Source organism: Chiloscyllium punctatum, chromosome 3 (genome assembly GCF_047496795.1).
Source record: "Chiloscyllium punctatum isolate Juve2018m chromosome 3, sChiPun1.3, whole genome shotgun sequence".
In the NCBI taxonomy this organism is placed as follows: Eukaryota; Metazoa; Chordata; class Chondrichthyes; order Orectolobiformes; family Hemiscylliidae; genus Chiloscyllium; species Chiloscyllium punctatum.
The window spans coordinates 56,977,708-56,995,863 of NC_092741.1; the positions used below are offsets into that span (position 1 = coordinate 56,977,708).

The following is an 18,156-nucleotide window of genomic DNA, read 5'->3' on the forward strand; positions in this document are numbered from 1 at the left end:
GAGAACAGTTGAAAGTGCCTAAATGAAGTACAATGAATGTGTAGATTTTCTATTCAGAGTTCAGAGAACCTTCGAGAGACTGATTCCTGGGATATTGGTGTTGTCTTATGAGAAAGAAAAGGTTGAGCAGGTTAGGCCAATGGGGTTGGGTTTAGAAGAATTGGAAGTAATCGCATTGAATCATGTAACACTGTGGGAGGGATTGACGGGGAAGTTGCTGAATGGATGTTTCTACTCATGAGATTATGAAGAACTGCAGGGTATAGTTTCAAAATAAGACGCCTCCCAGGCAAGACAGGGGTGGGATGGAGCAGCTTCAGTCTGCTGTGAGTGTTTTGAATTCTCTTCACCAGTGAGCAGCGGAAATTCAATCACAGAGTCATACAGTATTGGAACAGACCCTTCGGTCCAACTTGTCCATGTCAACCATAATCCCAAACTAAACTAGTCCCACTTGCCAGCTTTTGGCCCATTTGCCTCCAAACCTTATCTTTCACTTATTTATCCAAATGTCTTTTAAACGTTGTAAATGTTGCATCCACACTTCTTATTGTAGATTGTTCCACACGTGAACCTCTCTGGTTCAATAAAAAAAGTTGCCCCATGTCCTTTGCCAATCTTTCTCCTCTCACCTTAAAAATATGCCCACTGGTTTGGAACTCCCCCACTCCTAGGGACTTCACCTGACAAAGGAGCAGTGCTTCGAAAGCTTGTGATTTCAAATTAACCTGTTGGACTATAACCTGGTGTTGTGTGACTTTTGACTTTGTCGACCTAGGGAAAAGACCTTTGCTATTCACCTTATTTATGCCCTTCATGATTTTATAAACCTCAATAAGTTCACCCCTCAACCACCTCTGGTCCAGTGGAAAAAGGTTCCAGCCTCTCCTTATAACTCAAGCCTTCCATTCCTGACAACATTCTGGTAAATCTTTTCTAAACCCCCTCATGTTACAGGGTGACCAGAATTGCACAAAGTACTCACCAAGGTTCTGTACATGACGTCCCAACTCCTATACTCCAAAGGTGTGGGCAATGAAGGCAGTCACTGAATGTATTTAAGGCAGAGTTGGACAGATTTTTGATTGACAAGGGAGAAACACTTATGGAAGAGGCGAGTGCAGGCAGGTAGATAGAACTGAAGTCACCATGTTGTACACTCTCACCCTGAGCTCAGCAATGACTTTATCTCTGCCCCTATTATTTTCTTCACAGCTTTTGGTTTTACTGTCTTGTGTCCTTTTTGCTTTTGGATAGCACCTGTTCATGATTCTGCTATGCACAGCTCCTCTTGCTGTATCTTGTTGTTTTGCTTGTCCCATTATCACTTCCTTTGGCCTTGCCTCATCCTTTTTACCTTCCAGTCCCTTTATCCTTCCACCTTATAATAGACCTTGCCTTTTGTTTCAAGGGATTTGGAGTATGAGAGTAGCGAAGTCTTAATGCAGCTGTACAAGATGATGGTGAGACTACATCTGGAGTACTGAGAGCCGTTTTCATCCCATTATTTAAGGAAAGATATATTCATCGGAGATGGTTCAGAAGGGTGATCCCACTATGGAGGGATCGTCATATGAGCAAAAATTAAACAGATTTGGAGTCATTGGAGTTTAGAAGAATGAGAGGTGATCTCATTGAGACATACGGGGCTCTTCAGAGTCTAGCACCAGTCTTAGAATAGGGTAGCTCCGATTTAAGACTGACATGAGGAAAAATGTCTTCTCAGGGTTCTAATCCTTTATAGCTCCTTGCCACAGAGAGCTGTGAGAGCATAGTCCTTGTGTATATTTAAGGCGGATTCTTGATCAGCAGGGGAATCAGGGTTATGGGGAAAAGTGGTGTCAGCCATGAACCTATTGAATAGCGGAACAGGCTTGAGGGGCCGAATGGTCTACTCCTGTTCCTGTTTCTTATGGTCTTGACTGCATCCCACTTTCACTTCCTCAAAATTATTACGTCTCTCAACTTTTGCCAGTTCTAATGATAGGTTATAGATCTGAAACACTGAGGGACATTTTCATGACTATGTACCGGTATTTTTGAAGATGCAGGAGCATGTAAATATGTTCGGTAGCAAGCCCACCGCCATCCTGAGCACCTCACGTTGTGCCTGATATTACAGTGGGTCAGTAAGCTGTCAGTTCTCAGGCCTTCTGAGACCCTTCAGCTGGCAATTGAAGGCCATTTAAGGTCCTCCTGCTGCCTCTGCCATTATTAAGTTGGTAAGTAAAGGTGAAAGGAAAATGACTATCCCATTTCTTGTTAAACCTGGAAAGGATGTGTGAGAAGAAAGGGTTCCCTCCTTTTAGTGGTTCCCTCTGTCTATCAGGGCCATCTCCCAATGGTAACCCTACCTTTGTGCATCTCTCCCTACCACCTTCACCCAGGTATGACACCTCTTACAACCACCACTTCACTGGGGTCCTTGAATAATCCCTGACTGTGGATCCAGAATTTCACAGTAAGTATAGTCTCAGTGGAGCCTCTCTTCAAGACTCTTGGCATCCCAGAAGCAGCTGCAGTGGAGTTCTGACACTGCTTGTTCTTATCAATTGCTGGCTATTGGCCAGGACGTATCCGTGGTTAAGTGAAAGTCCCGCTCTCAGCTTGTTCAGGCCAGCCCTAGGGTATTATTGCTGCTGCCAACCCATTTTCGAGTTGGCAAACTGCGTATTAGTCTGATCATTCCTTCCTCCGTAGTGAAAATGTTACACAACATTCAAAATTCCATGCAACTTATGTACAACTTCCATCTCCCATTTAGTTACAAATCTAACTAAATCTATTTAAATCTATTCCTACTCCTTTTTTGATTCCGAAGTTCAAAACTGGGCAAAGAATTGAGACTGCCCTTGACCTGGGAATGAGGAGAGGCTTTCTTTAACAGGATCAATTTTTTCTTTGACCTTCAGTTGAATTTTCTCCTTCAGCGGATATGTCTCCTGACTCTTACTCTGACTAGGATCTGAAATGGTTTAAGGTGCAGCTTGAGATGGTATAATTATTGTTTGATTATTATTGTAACATGTACCGAGATACAGTGAAATGTATTGATTTACGTGCTATCCAGGCAAATCATACCTTACATGAATATAGCAGGGTAATAGAGCCGAATGCAGAATAGAGTGTTACAGCGACAGAGAAGGTGCAAAGAAAGATCAACTCTACTATGACGGGTCTGTTCAAAAGCTAATAACAATGGGGAAGAAGCTGTTCTTGAATCTGTTGGTACGTTGGTCCTGTACTTGTATCCCAACCAGTTCATCATTTGACTTCTCTTATCTCCCCTCTTCGTGAATCTCTGAAGGTAAAATATAAACTCCATTTGCAAGACTAATCTATCCACGATCAAGCATCTGGACTTGATATGTGTGAGGATCACACATTTTTATGCCATTCCCTTTTAGCCACTTGAACCATTTATGATGATGTTCCTTCACCTTAACCTTCAGGTTCAATCCTCAGATTTATTTCTCTATTCCCATCATGCCTCTCTTTCTGTCTCGGTCGTTTTCCTTCTGCAGACGGTGGTAAATGTGCCTTCAGCAGTGAAAGCCTGTTTTCTAAAGAACAATTCAGCTGACATTCTACCAGTCATAGGATGAGGTGTGCAGTGATAAATAAACAAAAACAAAATTGTCAATTTGTGATGCAATTACATCAAATACTACTTCCCCTTTGGGCCGAGTATTTTCATTTGACAAGAGCATATTTGCCAATTTGGAACACGTGCACTGCTGTTCCATTCAAACCTAAATGAGAAATGCAACAATGTGCAGCTTGCAAAGAGTCAATGCTGACCTGAACCGGTTTATTCTGGTGTATACATAGGCCCAAGAGGGTGCTATTACAGTAAAAAAATACATCTCTTTTGGTTTCAATGTGGTTGGGGGTGGTAATCCAGATATCTGTCTGCATTACAATGATTTTCCAAACATCTGTACTTAATATCTGAATTGCATTTTGGAAATAACTACAACAATGTAGAACATTCTCCAACCACTCCCATCAAATTCACCTTGTTAGTTCCTTCTCTTTCTACGAATGCTATCTGACTTGCTGAATATTTCCAGATTTTTCCATTGTTATCTAAGATTTCCAATGACTCTAGTATTTTGCTTTTGCCTCCAGAAAGTATCTGTTTGCAAAAGCCACTTTAGAGAGAGTTCCTGTAGTTACCATACCACATCATCTCATTGAAAGCAAGTGTTTTTTATGTTTTGTCGAATGTCTTTGTTTTGATTTCAAGATGTAAATATTACTTTTCAATTTTGTTTACTACATCCAGTTAATGTAAAGTAGTGACTCTCTCCACCAAGAGTAAATCTAGCCATTCCCCCCAGACATTCAATGGTATTATCATCACTGAATCCCCTACTGTCAACATCCTGGGGGTAATCATTGATCAGAAACTGACCTCATTATGACTATATGTTGAATGATTGCAAGAAGAGGTCAGATGCTGGCAATGCCATGGTAAGTTACTCACCCCCTGATCCCCAAAGAGTGTCCACCATCTACAAGGCACAAGTCAAGAGTGTGAAAGAATATACTCCACTTACCAAAAAGGGTACCACTTACACTGCACTAATAGAAACTCAACACCATCCTGGACAACACAACCACCTTGGTCACCATCCCATACACCACTCAATTCAGCTTTCACTCTGTCCAACACTGACAACACGGTGGTAGCAGTGTGTGCCCTCGACAAGATGTACCACAGCAACTCAATAAGGCTCTTTTAACAGCACTTCCTAAACTCGTCATCTCTGTCATTGAGAAAGACCATAGCAGCAGACACACAGGAACCATCTACAATTTCCCCTCAAGTCATTCACCATCCTGACACCAAGACTATATTGCTGCACCTTCACAGCCACTGGGCCTCCCTTACTAATAGCACAATGGATACACCCACTCCATGGACTGACTGCAGCAGCTCAAGGTGGCTCACCACCACTCCGTCAAGAGTGATTAGTGACGGACAGTAAATGCTGACACACCCAGCGATACCCACAAACAAATGCACTTCTCCAACATCCAGTGAAGCTAAAATTTATCGATCTGTAGTTACTCCTCTCAAATTGAATGAGTAGTTAATGTTACGGAGGACTGTGTGTTCTGAACACGCTGAGACAACACTTCATGATGTCTTTATGAAATACACAGCTGGCTCTGTCAGTGAGAGATACTTTGTATATACTTCCTCCTAATGAGAAAAATGTCACTACTTTGCGCAGAATTCTTTTCATATAAAAACATGAAGTCTTCCAAGTGAGGCCGGAGGATGCAGTGCAGTGTTAAAATGCTAAGATTAGAGTACAGTATCTTCTATATCAGAAATGAACATTGGTGATTTTAAGTGGTGAGTAGGTGAACCATTTGACATCTTGCACTTTTCTATACAAAGTAATTAGTGGCAGAAAGAAAACTGTCGCTCACTGAAGGGAAGGTTAACTCTGTCCTTCCCTCCCCTGACATTCATTGTGTGGCTGGTGCTGTGTATGAATGAGAAAGCCGCAGTAATGCTGATGTAATCCCTCCAAGTATACATTATACTACACCTCGGGATTTGCTTCCGTTTTGCGGATTATGTTTAGCGTGTGATGGAACTGTTGCAAAGTAAATGAGATTGTAACCCCAAGTTTAAAGAGGAGCTCGGACTAGTGCATCTGTGGGGTAGTCCTCAGGTTAACGATGCACCATTCATAAAGTTATGAAGGGCATACGTTCTCACGGTTTAAATCCTACAGCGCATTCCAAAACATTGAAAATGAAGCCCAACTCCTAGCTGGAGGAGGGGTTTCCGGTCAGGTGGGTTTAGATGGGAATTGAGGTGGGAATCGTCACCTTTTCGAGAGAAGGGCATAAAATAAGTGCTGGCGGCACCAGGGTAAGGCCTCTGACTGAGATGGGCCTGATCTCATTCCAACGCTCCCCTCCTAAACCCTTCTCACCAGGCCGGAGCACAATACTGATGTTGAAATCACTGCTTCCAGAGCTGCCAAGACCTAGCTGAGGAGTTGTCTTTTTGCTCTCGCAGCTTCAGAGACAGTAGCGCTGAAGTAGCAAAGTTAGATATCTCCAGTTGCGATTTTATCTCGACACAGGAAGACTGACGCATCTCAACCAGCAGTCCATTTATCAGGAACAGTCAGGCAGCCAACAATCCTAAGTTCCAAACAGTAACTTTCCAGCATTTGTATCTAGTTAAGCTCCTGCTTTGTGAATGCAGGGTGTGGAATCAGACTAACAGGTAGAAATGTACAGCTCCAGAAAACTAATAAATCAATTCATTATGTGTATCCAACAATTGACCAGTGTTTTCATAACAATGCGCACACAAATTTTTGATTCTCCTCCCATCACAAGCCAATCCTTTTGGCTTCCTTATTTAAACTCTTCTGCAAGGGTTTTGCTTTATGTTTTAACAAGAATTCAAATCTGAAGGAACCAGTCCATTGCTCAGAAACGTGACTGTGGAAATCTGCAGTAAATCTGGTAGACATTCCATTCATTGTTAGATCACCTTCAAACCCTTGTGCATAGGGTCAGAGGATGATCTTAATTGATATCGACTGACCTATTCCTAAAGCTCCAGGGGTATGTGTCTGTCTTTGTCATTATCATGAATTGTACACTAATTATTATTATGTAATTATTTCGTAAATCATTTAGATTTGGACGCACATAGAATTTGTAATAGTTTATTAACATGAGTGTGTGCTTGATGTTATGTTAGTTAAAGATTTTGAGGTCGGCCTTTTTTTGCTTTAGGGATCTGGGAATCGATGACCTGTTGAGAAGTTGTGAGGGGATCTTGGAGAAGCTCACGGATCCGAAATCCGACCCCTGCTTTTCGGCCATGGCTGGGACTGCCCAGTTTTGGCAGACGTTTGGGGACCTACGTGAAAAGAATGAAAGGTAACAAAGCCAAAGTCTCAGTTTTGTGGGATGTTCAAATGTGAAGGTCAGCAATCAGTGGCGAAAGACGCTCCTTTGGTTCACACTTTGAAAGCTGCAATGGGAGATCGCTTTCTGAAATGTATTTGGAAAAACTGGCAAACCTATTAGTATCAGAGTGAACACATACAGCCTTGCTTTTTAAAAAAAAAATTCCTCTGAGAAAACTGACCCATGTGGTCATCACAGACCTTGACTACTTGCAAAATAAAGTATCTGTTTTGGTTAGTATTGTCATCTACGTGCTTCTATTGTAGATACTCTGTTTCATTGCTGAAGTTTGTTGTATTTTTAACATTGGCTTCCTGTGTAAATATACGCAGAGCCAGAAATGACTTCAAACTGTTCAAAGATTTGAAGTATTTTATGTTTGAGACAAATTTTTATAGGTGCAATCTACCAAGGAATTGACATCTGTTTCCAAAGTTAATTAAGTAAGTTTGAGTTTAATTGACTGCTTCATTTTTTATATAACATTTTCAAATGACTGGAATCCCAAATTATTTATTTGGCAGTCACTTTAACCTTGTTGTTATTATTTATAGGTTGCAGCCCTATTGTTACAGGTATGTTTTCAGTGAAGGCTCTCCCAACAATGCAAAAACATCTGGAAGTCTAAGTGGTAAATTATAGCCTTTTGGATGATGTATAACTTAAGAAGCATATAACACAAGCACACATGTGGGGGTGACACGGTGGCTCAGTGGTTAGCACTGTTGCCTCATGGCGCCAGAGACCCGGGTTCAATTCCCATCTCGGGCGAATGCCTGTGTGGAGTTTGCACATTCTCCCCGTGTCTGCATGGGTTTCCTCCGGGTGCTCCGGTTTCCTCCCACAGTCCAAAGATGTGCAGGTTTGGTGAATTGTCCATGCTAAATTGCCCATAGTGTTCAGGGATGTGTAGGTTAGGTACATTAGTTTGGGGTAAATGCAAGGGATTGGGTCTGGGTGGGTTACTTTTTGGTGGACTTGTTAGGCCAAAGGGCCTGTTTCCACACTCTAGGGATTCTATGCCTTTTATATCTATGTCACGTTCATAGAATCATAGAAATTTACAACATGTTCACAGCAGCCAACAAGCAGATATCCAACCTTATTCTATTTTGCAACTCCTGATCCATAGCTTTGTAGATTAAACCATTTCAGATGTATATTCAAGTATTTCTGAAATGTTTCAAAGGTTTATGCCGCCACTACTACTTTGATAAATAAGAGTTTTTCATCAGCCCCATCTTGATGATTAAAAATCTCCTCCAGGACACAGTAATCTTATAAGAGCTGCTTTTGAGTGTCACTTTATGGTTTTCGGGGGTTATTTTTCATTGTCGCTAACTCCTTTATCAGGTGGTGCAATCACGTAGAAATGTTACTTTCTGTATTAGTGTTGACACAACAGGCATTCGGACTTTCATCGAAGCAGAATTAGAAGAATTATTAATTTCAAAGTCACAACAAATGTGAAAAGCACTTATTTCCTAGCCCGCACAGTTCTTAAATGGATGCAAGACAATGTTTGCAACTTATTAATAAAGGTCATCATCAAAATAACTGACACTTCTACAAAGAACCATCACCCTGAACACACCCATAGCATTGCCGTTGTCATCGCTAATGCATTGCATACTCATGAAGTTGGAATATTTTAACCAGACACTTCTTATCATTTCTATGCATCTCAAATCTCATTCACCCTTGTAAATTAAAAATTGTCACGTGTTTCAGTGCAATAGCAACCACTGTTTTTTCCCCGATTATAGGAGTTTCTGGACATACGCAGACCCTACTTTCCAACTTGAATCTGTGCCCCGCGATTTTCTATATCCTTACTTCTACTTCTCACTCTGTCTTGGCATAGTATTTCATACATTTCAATTAGAGCTCTTTTCAACCTCAAAAGCATCCATCAACAATGCCCTTTGCCAGACATTCAAAATAAGTGGGATAACTCATGGATTCATCCCTTACAGGCCCCAAAAAGACTACAATTATCGACAAACTGTTCCCTTCAATAACGTCAGCATCCTGCATTCAACTTTTATGAAGATATTCTTATGGCTACTTAATATAAACTTATATTTTGCCAAATTACATGAATATTAATTCCTGGAAAATTCAGATGAATTTTGCATTATTTTTACATTTTTTACATGTATTTAACTATTTATTTTGATGAATGCAGAAAAAGATAGCATATGGGAGATTTATCGATGATAAATTAATAAAATACATTTGCAAATTTCAAGTTTAATTATCTAATAATGCTTGTAATGTAGGAATACAATTTTTGGTATTTGTGCTATCTTATCCATTAGTAAAGAAGAAACCAATTTAAAAAGTTAACACAATAGAGAAGGTAGTGATACTACATAATTGCATTAGATAATTGAGGGACACCTCATAATGAAGTTAGTGAGAATGGATAAGGAGGCCCTGAAAACCTGAAAATCACCTTTTAAGATTAAAAACAAAATGTAGCTCTCAGGGAAAATTCACAAAGAACCCTTAAAACAAGTGCATTGATTTGAGCTGTGTTCCTGGTTCTGAACTAGTTTTGCACCTGCCTTGCCACTTTGTCTTTGATGACATGGGCTTTTACTTCAGTGACTGGTTTGCCAATGGAACCTTAACAAAAGTCTTGCTAAAATCTATTTAGACTGCACCAAATGCACTATCTTCATCAACATTCCTTGCTACATTCTCAAAAAATGTAATCATGTCAGTCAGACGTGACCTTCCTTTAAGAAATCTGCTCTGACTGTCTTGGTTAATGTATATTTTAGATGGCCCTTTTCCAAGGTTGAATTGTAGGAGCATTTTGGGGGTTAGAAAGTCCTTAGTGTTCTCTTCAGCTAAGCTTTATATTTGAATATTATGGGAGGAAAATAGATGTTGACATTCATTGGGTTTCTAAGTTTGTATTTCTGTATTGGCAGAATGAGTGAGTAATAAGTTAAATTAGTATTTCACTGAGAAAGGTGCCAGTTGACTGGAATGGGAAAGGTCTTTGAACACCTTCTGTTAATAATAGAAATTGCTTCCTTTCAAAATGGATTGGCACTTTTGCTTTAATTTAATACTGGGTCCACATCTTTCAGTCAGCAGCTAAGAGAGTGTGTCCAAAGCCCTCTGTGTATTTTACACTGGAATTACAGCAGGGCTGCAGGAATGAACACAGTCAGGAGGCAGATTATCAGATGCAATCCCAGCATAACCACATTCCCCTTCTCCAGGCATGAACTGAAGACATGAACCCTTAAGGTCTGCCCTCACTTGATTGACGACTTCTTATCGGACAGTCTCATGGGTCCGAGGATGACTTTCTTTCTTGGTTATGGGTCCTGAGATGATCAAAAAGTCTCTAATACTGGATTCACAGACTGGCACAGATGGGGCACCTGTGATGGATGCGATAGCAGGTTTTCTGACTCCATTAACTGCTTGCGATTTGCCTCCACCTGACCAGTCAGAAATATTCAAACTGGTTGTTATCAGCACATATGCTTCTTTGCAGTTAGGGTGATCTTGGGCAAGGGATTCCTATAGGTTGGTGAGGATCTGGTATTCTTTTATTCACTCATGGACGTGACTGGGGCATTGTTTATTTCCTGAGCCTGGTTGCCCTTGAGAAGGTAGTGGGGAAGGGGCTTGCTTGAGCTGCAGCAGTCTGTTTGGTGTAGGTACACCCACAATGCTGTGGGGAAGGAAGTTTCAGTGACAAGCGGTGTATTTCCAAGTCAAGACCATGAATAACTTGGAGGGGAGTTTGCAGATGGTGGTGTTACCATGTACTTTCTACTCTTTTTCAAGTTGGTCGAAGATTTGGAAGGTGCTGTCTAAGGAGCCGTTGTGAGTTTCTGCTGTACATCTTGTAGACCTTGCACACTGCTGCTACTGAACATTGGTGTTGGAGGGAATAGATACTTGCTAATCAAATCACTCTTATGAGGAAAGATTGGACAAGCTGAGCGTGCTTTCACCAGAGTTCAGAAGACCAAGGGGTGATACAATTGAAGTTGATGGGATCCTGAGTGATCTTGACCAGATAGATGTGGAAAAGGGGTTAGCTCTTGTGAGTCCTGGATTTGGGGATGGTGTTTTAAATTAAGAGTTATCCTTTTAGGCTAGAGGGGAACTTTATTTTTCTCTGAGGGTTGCACAACTTGAGAACACGCTACCACAGAAGGGGATGATGGTGGGTTATTGAGTATTTTAGTTGAGTATTAAGTAGACATTGTCAGGCAGGAGAACCAAAGGCTATCAGGAATTGATGGAGATGTGGAATTTGAAACACAAACCGATCAGCCGTGATCTTGCTGAATGGCAGAGCAACTTGATGGGCCGAATGGCCTGCTTCTCCTAATTTGTATCTTTGCAAGAATCAGTCAGACATCAGACAGACAAATGAAACTGGAGCAGACTATTCAAGTAACACTTGCAGAGTTGAAGATGAAAGAATACTGGAACTTTCTTCAGTATTAGTGGAGCTAAAATCTCCATTCTCTGCTGTGAAAAGATGATGAAAATTCAAACAGAAAAGGCTGGATTCAGGATAGATCTAAACTTGAATATCATTTGTGAGTTGGAGTCTTTAGGGGAAACTTCTGCTCAAGGTATAAAGATAGATGGAAATCTAAAAGAGAAGGAAAGGGAATAGGATGAATGACTAGCTCTATCTCATCAGAGTCCATAGATGTGGCGGCACAGTGGCTCAGCGATTAGCACTGCTGCCTCACACAGGCACCTGGGTTCAATTCCACCCTCTGCTGACTGTGTGGATTTGCACATTCTCCCGTGACTGTGTGGGTTTCCTCCGGGTGCTCCGGTTTCCTCCCACAGTCCAAAGAGATGCAGGTAGGTGAATTAACCATGCTAAATTATCCATAAGTGTTCAGGGATGTGTAGCTAAGGTGCATTAATCAGGGGTAAGTATAAGGTTGGGGAATGGGTCTGAATGGGTTCCTTTTTGGAGGGTCGGTGTGGACTTGTTGGGCCGAAGGGCCTGTTTCCACACTGTAGGGATTTTATTTGAAAAATTTGAAGCTGGAAAGGCGCAGCTGGTCAGACAGCATCCAAGGAGCAGGAAAGGACCTGACAAAGGGTTTCAGCATGAAACATTGACTTTCCTGCTCTCTGACCTGCTGTGCATTTCCTGCTTCATATCTATTGACTCTGACTTCCAGCATCTGCAGCGCTTACTGTGTCTATCTCATTAGATTGTCAGTTTACAGGAACATTTAGGGAACTATGCACATAAAACAGATCAGACTCATCATGTGCAGATCCAAGAACTTCAACTCCGGCTCGAAATAATGCTGGAGAAAATGAGACCTGCAAAACCAAAGAGGGATGCTCACCTAGGAATGACAAATTACTCGTGGGACAGGCCTTTCAGGAAAAAAATGCTGTAAGAGACCAGAATTGGAGTTCTTGAAAGGATGTACAGAAGGGGTCATGAAAGGATTTAAACACAAAGGTGAGATTTTAATTTTGAGGTGTTGCCACTCAGGGCGTCAGTATAGTTGTTAAACCTGAAAGGGCTCAGAAAAGATTTACCAGGATGTTGCCAGATTTGGAGGGCTTCGGCTACAGGGAGAGGCTGAATAGGCTGGGTGATGAAGGGTGACCTAGTATAAAACCATGAGAGGCATGGATATGGTGGACAGTCAAATTCTTTTCACCAGGGTAGGGGAGTCCAAAACTGGATGGTATAAGTTTAAGATGAGCGGGGAAAGATTTAAAAGGGACCTAAGGGGCAGCTTTTTCGTGCAGAGTGTGGTGCATGTATGGAATGAGTTGCCAGAGGAAGTGGTGGGGGCTGGTACGATTACAACATTTAAAAGGCATCTGGATGGGTATATGAATAGGAAGGGTTTGGAGGGTTACGGGCCAAATGCTGGCAAATGGGACTAGATTAATTTAGGATGTCCAGTGGGCATGGACAAGTTGGACCAAAGGGTCTGTTTCTGTGACTTTAGAGATCAGTGAGCGCAGCCATGATGGGTGAACAGGACTTCATATGCATAGAGATAAGGACAGGAGAGTTTTGGAATGCTTAATTTTATGCAGAGCGGGAGATAAAAGGCTACACAGGAGATCAATGGAATAGTTGGCAGGAACAAAATCAAGCAGAAAGATTGAGTAGATATATTGATGCAGGGTCAAAGGTGGACAAAATTTATAAGTGGATAAGAGGGGCATCTTCTGCAAATAAGATTGCTTATTCATGCTTTTGTCTTAGTTCAGCAAGAGTATTCAGTTAATACATTGCCTTAAGAAAGGAGAGGTTACGTTGTGGTATGAGTAAGAATGCTAATCGTATATGTGCTTTAAACATAATACATATCAAATATATGTTTGTAAGTATGAGTAAGGATTTTCCATTACAAGTACTGTGTTTTGCAGTTACTTATCTAGTTGTTATGCAGCAAAAGGTACACTCTGGATCTCAGTGGACATAAGATTCACTTTGAGTGTGGGTGAAAACACTGATCTCAAGAAAATATGTCATATTAAAACTTATGGTACATTTGCATAGTATGTAACCAGTTTTAAATGACTAATGAATACTGTACGTGTAGGCAAATTCTATTTTCTTTTGTATTCCGATTTAAAACTGGTTAAACAAGAATAACAGTTCCTCATTTTTTAGCAATTTTAATGTAGTAATACATCCCAAGGCTTCAGAGGAGTTAGGCCGGACAAAATTTGCCACCATGTTAAACAGGCGACATTAGGTGACTGGAAATTTGACCAAAGTGATTGGTTTTATGAATCCTAAGGAAGCAGGGAGGTTGAAATCTTGGCATGGAGTTCCTTGCGGTTGAAGGTATAAAATAGTGCGGAAGCAGCCCAGGTTATTTTTGTGGAGTTGGGATGAGATGGGCTTCTTTCCTTCTATCACGCATTTGGACACTTGTAGGTTCCAACCCAGCTTGATAACTATGTTAAAAGGTAACTGAAGTAACTCCACACAGGCTGGTATCCCGTCACCAAGTCACCCTTTATTTACACTTGGAGAATCCTTGACACTGATCCAGCTGCCTCAGAGCCAGCTCTCAGAGTGAATGAACCCCTGATACTCCTGTTTAGATTCGGTCAGATTAACAGCCCTAATCAGGGAACTCCTACTCAGAGGTCCACCTTGCTGATCCCATTACAATCACGACAGTACCAAGGGCCAGAAACAGATGGGAGTTATAGATACTTAGCATTTGGTCAAATTCAGAACAGAGCTTTCTGCTAGCAATCCACTTTGATGCCTTTGTCATTTCATTACTGCAAAGCAGTGAATATTAACCCAGGAATTTCAAGCTAAGGGATGATACATTTGAAGGTACTGGATAAACAGAATGGTTAAGATTGGGGTAATGAGTTGAGTGGGGAGTAGATAAATTCCTGAATTCACAGATAAAATGTCACAAGATACACTGACCATTACAGTGCAGGTGAAGACACTTAGGAGAATGCTTGTTAGACAAGAATATAGTAGTTGGTTTTTTTTGGGCGGGGGGGTGGTGGGCAGACGAAATAACGATAACCTGTTTAGAAATACAATATGTCTTTGGCTTTTAAACAATTCACCATTAGCAGTATTTTTTAAAACTGTCTTTAGCTTCTCCTTTTTTATTTCATTTGGTGATTACATGCTCATTGTATCACTAGGACTAATAACCTGGAGGCATTATTAAATTCAACACTACAGGAAATCTGCACGAGTGACATTTCAATAAAATATGAAACACTTGAGTTTCTGATGGTGTCTCTTAGACAGAGCCCAATTGCTGCTCCAGTCAATACTTCTGAATGATAACATGGTCTTAAATATTCCAAGGAGTGGTTGTTATTGTCAGATCGCCACTGTGCACTACCTGTTTGCACCGGCACTGAACTCATTTTTGTTTTAAGCACTAATTTGTCTCTTGAAGCATGCTTTTACTGAAAATCATCTGAGAGACATTATTTGGAGGAAGTCTCAACAATCACATTATATTTAATTTCTGCGTCCTTTTCAATTTTATTACATTTTCGATTGAAATTATTGATTTCGGTAAGATACTGTCCCACAGACAATAATGTCCTTCTACTTTGTCCGACTGTAAGCCTGCACTATTTATTACTTGCTCTTTCATAGAGTCATAGAGATGTACAGCACGGAAATAGACCCTTCGTCCAACCTGTCCATACCGACCAGATATCCCAACCCAATCTAGTCCCACCTGCCAGCACCCAGCCCATATCCCTCCAAACCCTTCCTATTCATATACCCATCCAAATGCCTCTTAAATGTTGCAATTGTACCAGCCTCCACCACATCCTCTGGCAGTTCATTCCATAGATGTACCACCCTCTGTGTGAAAAAGTTGCCCCTTAGGTCTCTTTTATATCTTTCCCCTCTCACCCTAAACCTATGCCCTCTAGTTCTGGACTCCCCGACCCCAGGGAAAAGAGTTTGTCTATTTATCCTATCCATGCCCCTCATGATTTTATAAACCTCTATAAGGTCACCCCTCAGCCTCCGACACTCCAGGGAAAACAGCCCCAGCCTGTTCAGCCTCTCCCTATAGCTCAAATCCTCCAACCTTGGCAACATCCTTGTAAATCTTTTCTGAACCCTTTCAAGTTTCACAACATCTTTCCGATAGGAAGGAGACCAGAATTGCACACAATATTCCAACAGTGACCTAACCAATGTCCTCTACAGCCGCAACATGACTTCCCAACTCCTGTACTCAATACTCTGACCAATAAAAGAAAGCATACCAAACACTTTCTTCACTATCCTATCTACCTGTGACTCCACTTTCAAGGAGCAATGACCCGCACTCCAAGGTCTCTTTGTTCAGCAACACTCCCTAGGACCTTACCATTAAGTGTATAAGTCCTGCTAAGATTTGCTTTCCCAAAATGCAGCACCTCGCATTTATTTGAATTAAACTCCATCTGCCAATTCTCAGCCCATTGGCCCATTGGATCAAGGTCCTGTTGTAATCTGAGGTAACCCTCTTTGCTGTCCACTACATCTCCAATTTTGGTGTCATCTGCAAACTTACTAACTGTACCTCTTATGCTCACATCTAAGTCATTTATGTAAATGACGAAAAGTAGAGGACCCAGCACCAATCCTTGTGGCACTCCACTGGTCATAGACCTCCAGTCTGAAAAACAGCTCTCCACCACCACCCTCTGTCTTCTACCTTTGAGTCAGTTCTGTATCCAAATGGCTAGTTCGCCCTGTATTCCATAGGATCTAACCTTGCTAATCAGTCTCCCATGGGGAACCTTGTCGAATGCCTTACTGAAGTCCATATAGATCACATCTTCCACTCTGCCCTCATCAATCCTCTTTGTTACTTCCTCAAAAAACTCAATCAAGTTTGTGAGACATTCCTCAAAAAACTCAATCAAGTTTGTGAGACATGATTTCCCATGCACAAAGCCATGTTGACTATCCCTAATCAGTCCTTGCCTTTCCAAATACATATACATCCTGTCCCTCAAGATTCCCTCCAACAACTTGCCCACCACTGATGTCTGGCTCACTGATCTATAGTTCCCTGGCTTGTCCTGACCACCCTTTCTAAACAGTGGCACCACGTTAGCCAACCTCCAGTCTTCCGGCACCTCACCTGTGACTATCAATGATACAAATATCTCAGCAAGAGGAGAAAGTGAGGACTGCAGATGCTGGAGATCAGAGCTGAAAAATGTGTTGCTGGAAAAGCGCTTTTCCAGCAACACATATCTCAGCAAGGGGCCCAGCAATCACTTCTGTAGCTTCCCACAGCGTTCTAGGGTACACCTGATCAGGTCCTGGGGATTTCTCTACTTTACCCATTTCAATTCATCCAGCACTTCCTCCTCTCTAAGCTGGACATTTTGCAAGATGTCACCATCTATTTCCCTACAGTCTATATCTTCCATATCCTTTTCCACAGTAAATACTGATGCAAAATACTCATTTAGTATCTCCCCCATTTTCTGCGGCTCCACACAAAGGCCGCTTTGCTGATCTTTGAGGGGCCCTATTCTCTCCCTAGTTGCCCTTTTGTCCTTAATGTATTTGTAAAAACCCTTTGGATTCTCCTTAATTCTATTTGCCAAAGCTATCTCATGTCCCCTTTTTGCCCTCCTGATTTCCCTCTTAAGTATACTCCTACTTCCTTTATATTCTTCTAAGGATTCACTCAACCTCTCCTGTCTATACCTTACATATGCTTCCTTCTTTTTCTTGACCAAACCCTCAATTTCTTTAGTTATCCAACATTCCCTATACTTACCAGCCTTTCCTTTCACCCTGACAGGAATATACTTTCTCTGGATTCTCGTTATCTCATTTCTGAAGGCTTCCCATTTTCCACCCGTCCCTTTACCTGCGAACATCTGCCTCCAATCAGCTTTCAAAAGTTCTTGCCTTATACCCTCAAAATTGGCCTTCCTCCAATTTAGAACTTCAACTTTTAGATCTGGTCTATCCTTTTCCATCACAATTTTAAATCTAATAGAATTATGGGTCGCTGGCCCCAAAGTGCTCCCCCACTGACACCTCAGTCATCTGTCCTGCCTCATTTCCCAAGAGTAGGTCAAGTTTTGCACCTTCTCTGTTAGGCACATCCACATACTGAATCAGAAAATTGTCTTGTACGCACTTAACAAATTCCTCTCCATCTAAACCTTCAACACTATGGCAGTCCCAGTCGATGTTTGGAAAGTTAAAATCCCGTATCATAACCACCCTATTATTCTTACAGATAGCTGAGATCTCCTTACTGGTTTGTTTTCTCAATTCTCTCTGACTATTAGGGGGTCTCCTTTCGATAGATATGGGCGTTGTTATTGCACAACTTAACAAATTGACGGAAGACTCAAAATAAAAAGGGCCATGATCATAAAGAGAGCAAACCACAGACCCTTCAGTCTGTCCATGGAAACAGACCCTTCAGTCCAACTAGTCCATGCTGACTATGTTCTCAAACCTGACTAGTTCCACTTGCCTGTGTTTCGTCCACATCCCTCTAAGCCTTTCCTATTCATGTAACCGTTCAAATGTCTTTTAAGCTATAGGGAGACAATGAATAGGCTGTGGTTGTTTTCCTGGAACATTGGAGTGTGAGGGGTGACCTATAAAGAGGTTTATAGAATCATGAGGGGCATGGATAGGATAAATTGACAAGGTCTTTTCGCAGAGTTGGA

At 41.5% G+C, this 18,156-nt stretch overlaps 1 protein-coding gene across 7 annotated transcripts in view; it reads left to right on the top strand.

Moving 5' to 3' along the window:
- The window catches only part of LOC140458858 (actin-1), a 105,546-nt gene that overhangs the window by 34,218 nt on the left and 53,172 nt on the right, over positions 1–18,156 (top strand). For all 7 annotated transcript variants that reach the window (XM_072553557.1, XM_072553564.1, XM_072553574.1 and 4 more), the window contains one exon: positions 6,781–6,927. In XM_072553557.1, the coding sequence (XP_072409658.1) occupies positions 6,781–6,927 (147 nt within the window). The remainder of the gene's footprint in view (positions 1–6,780; positions 6,928–18,156) is intronic.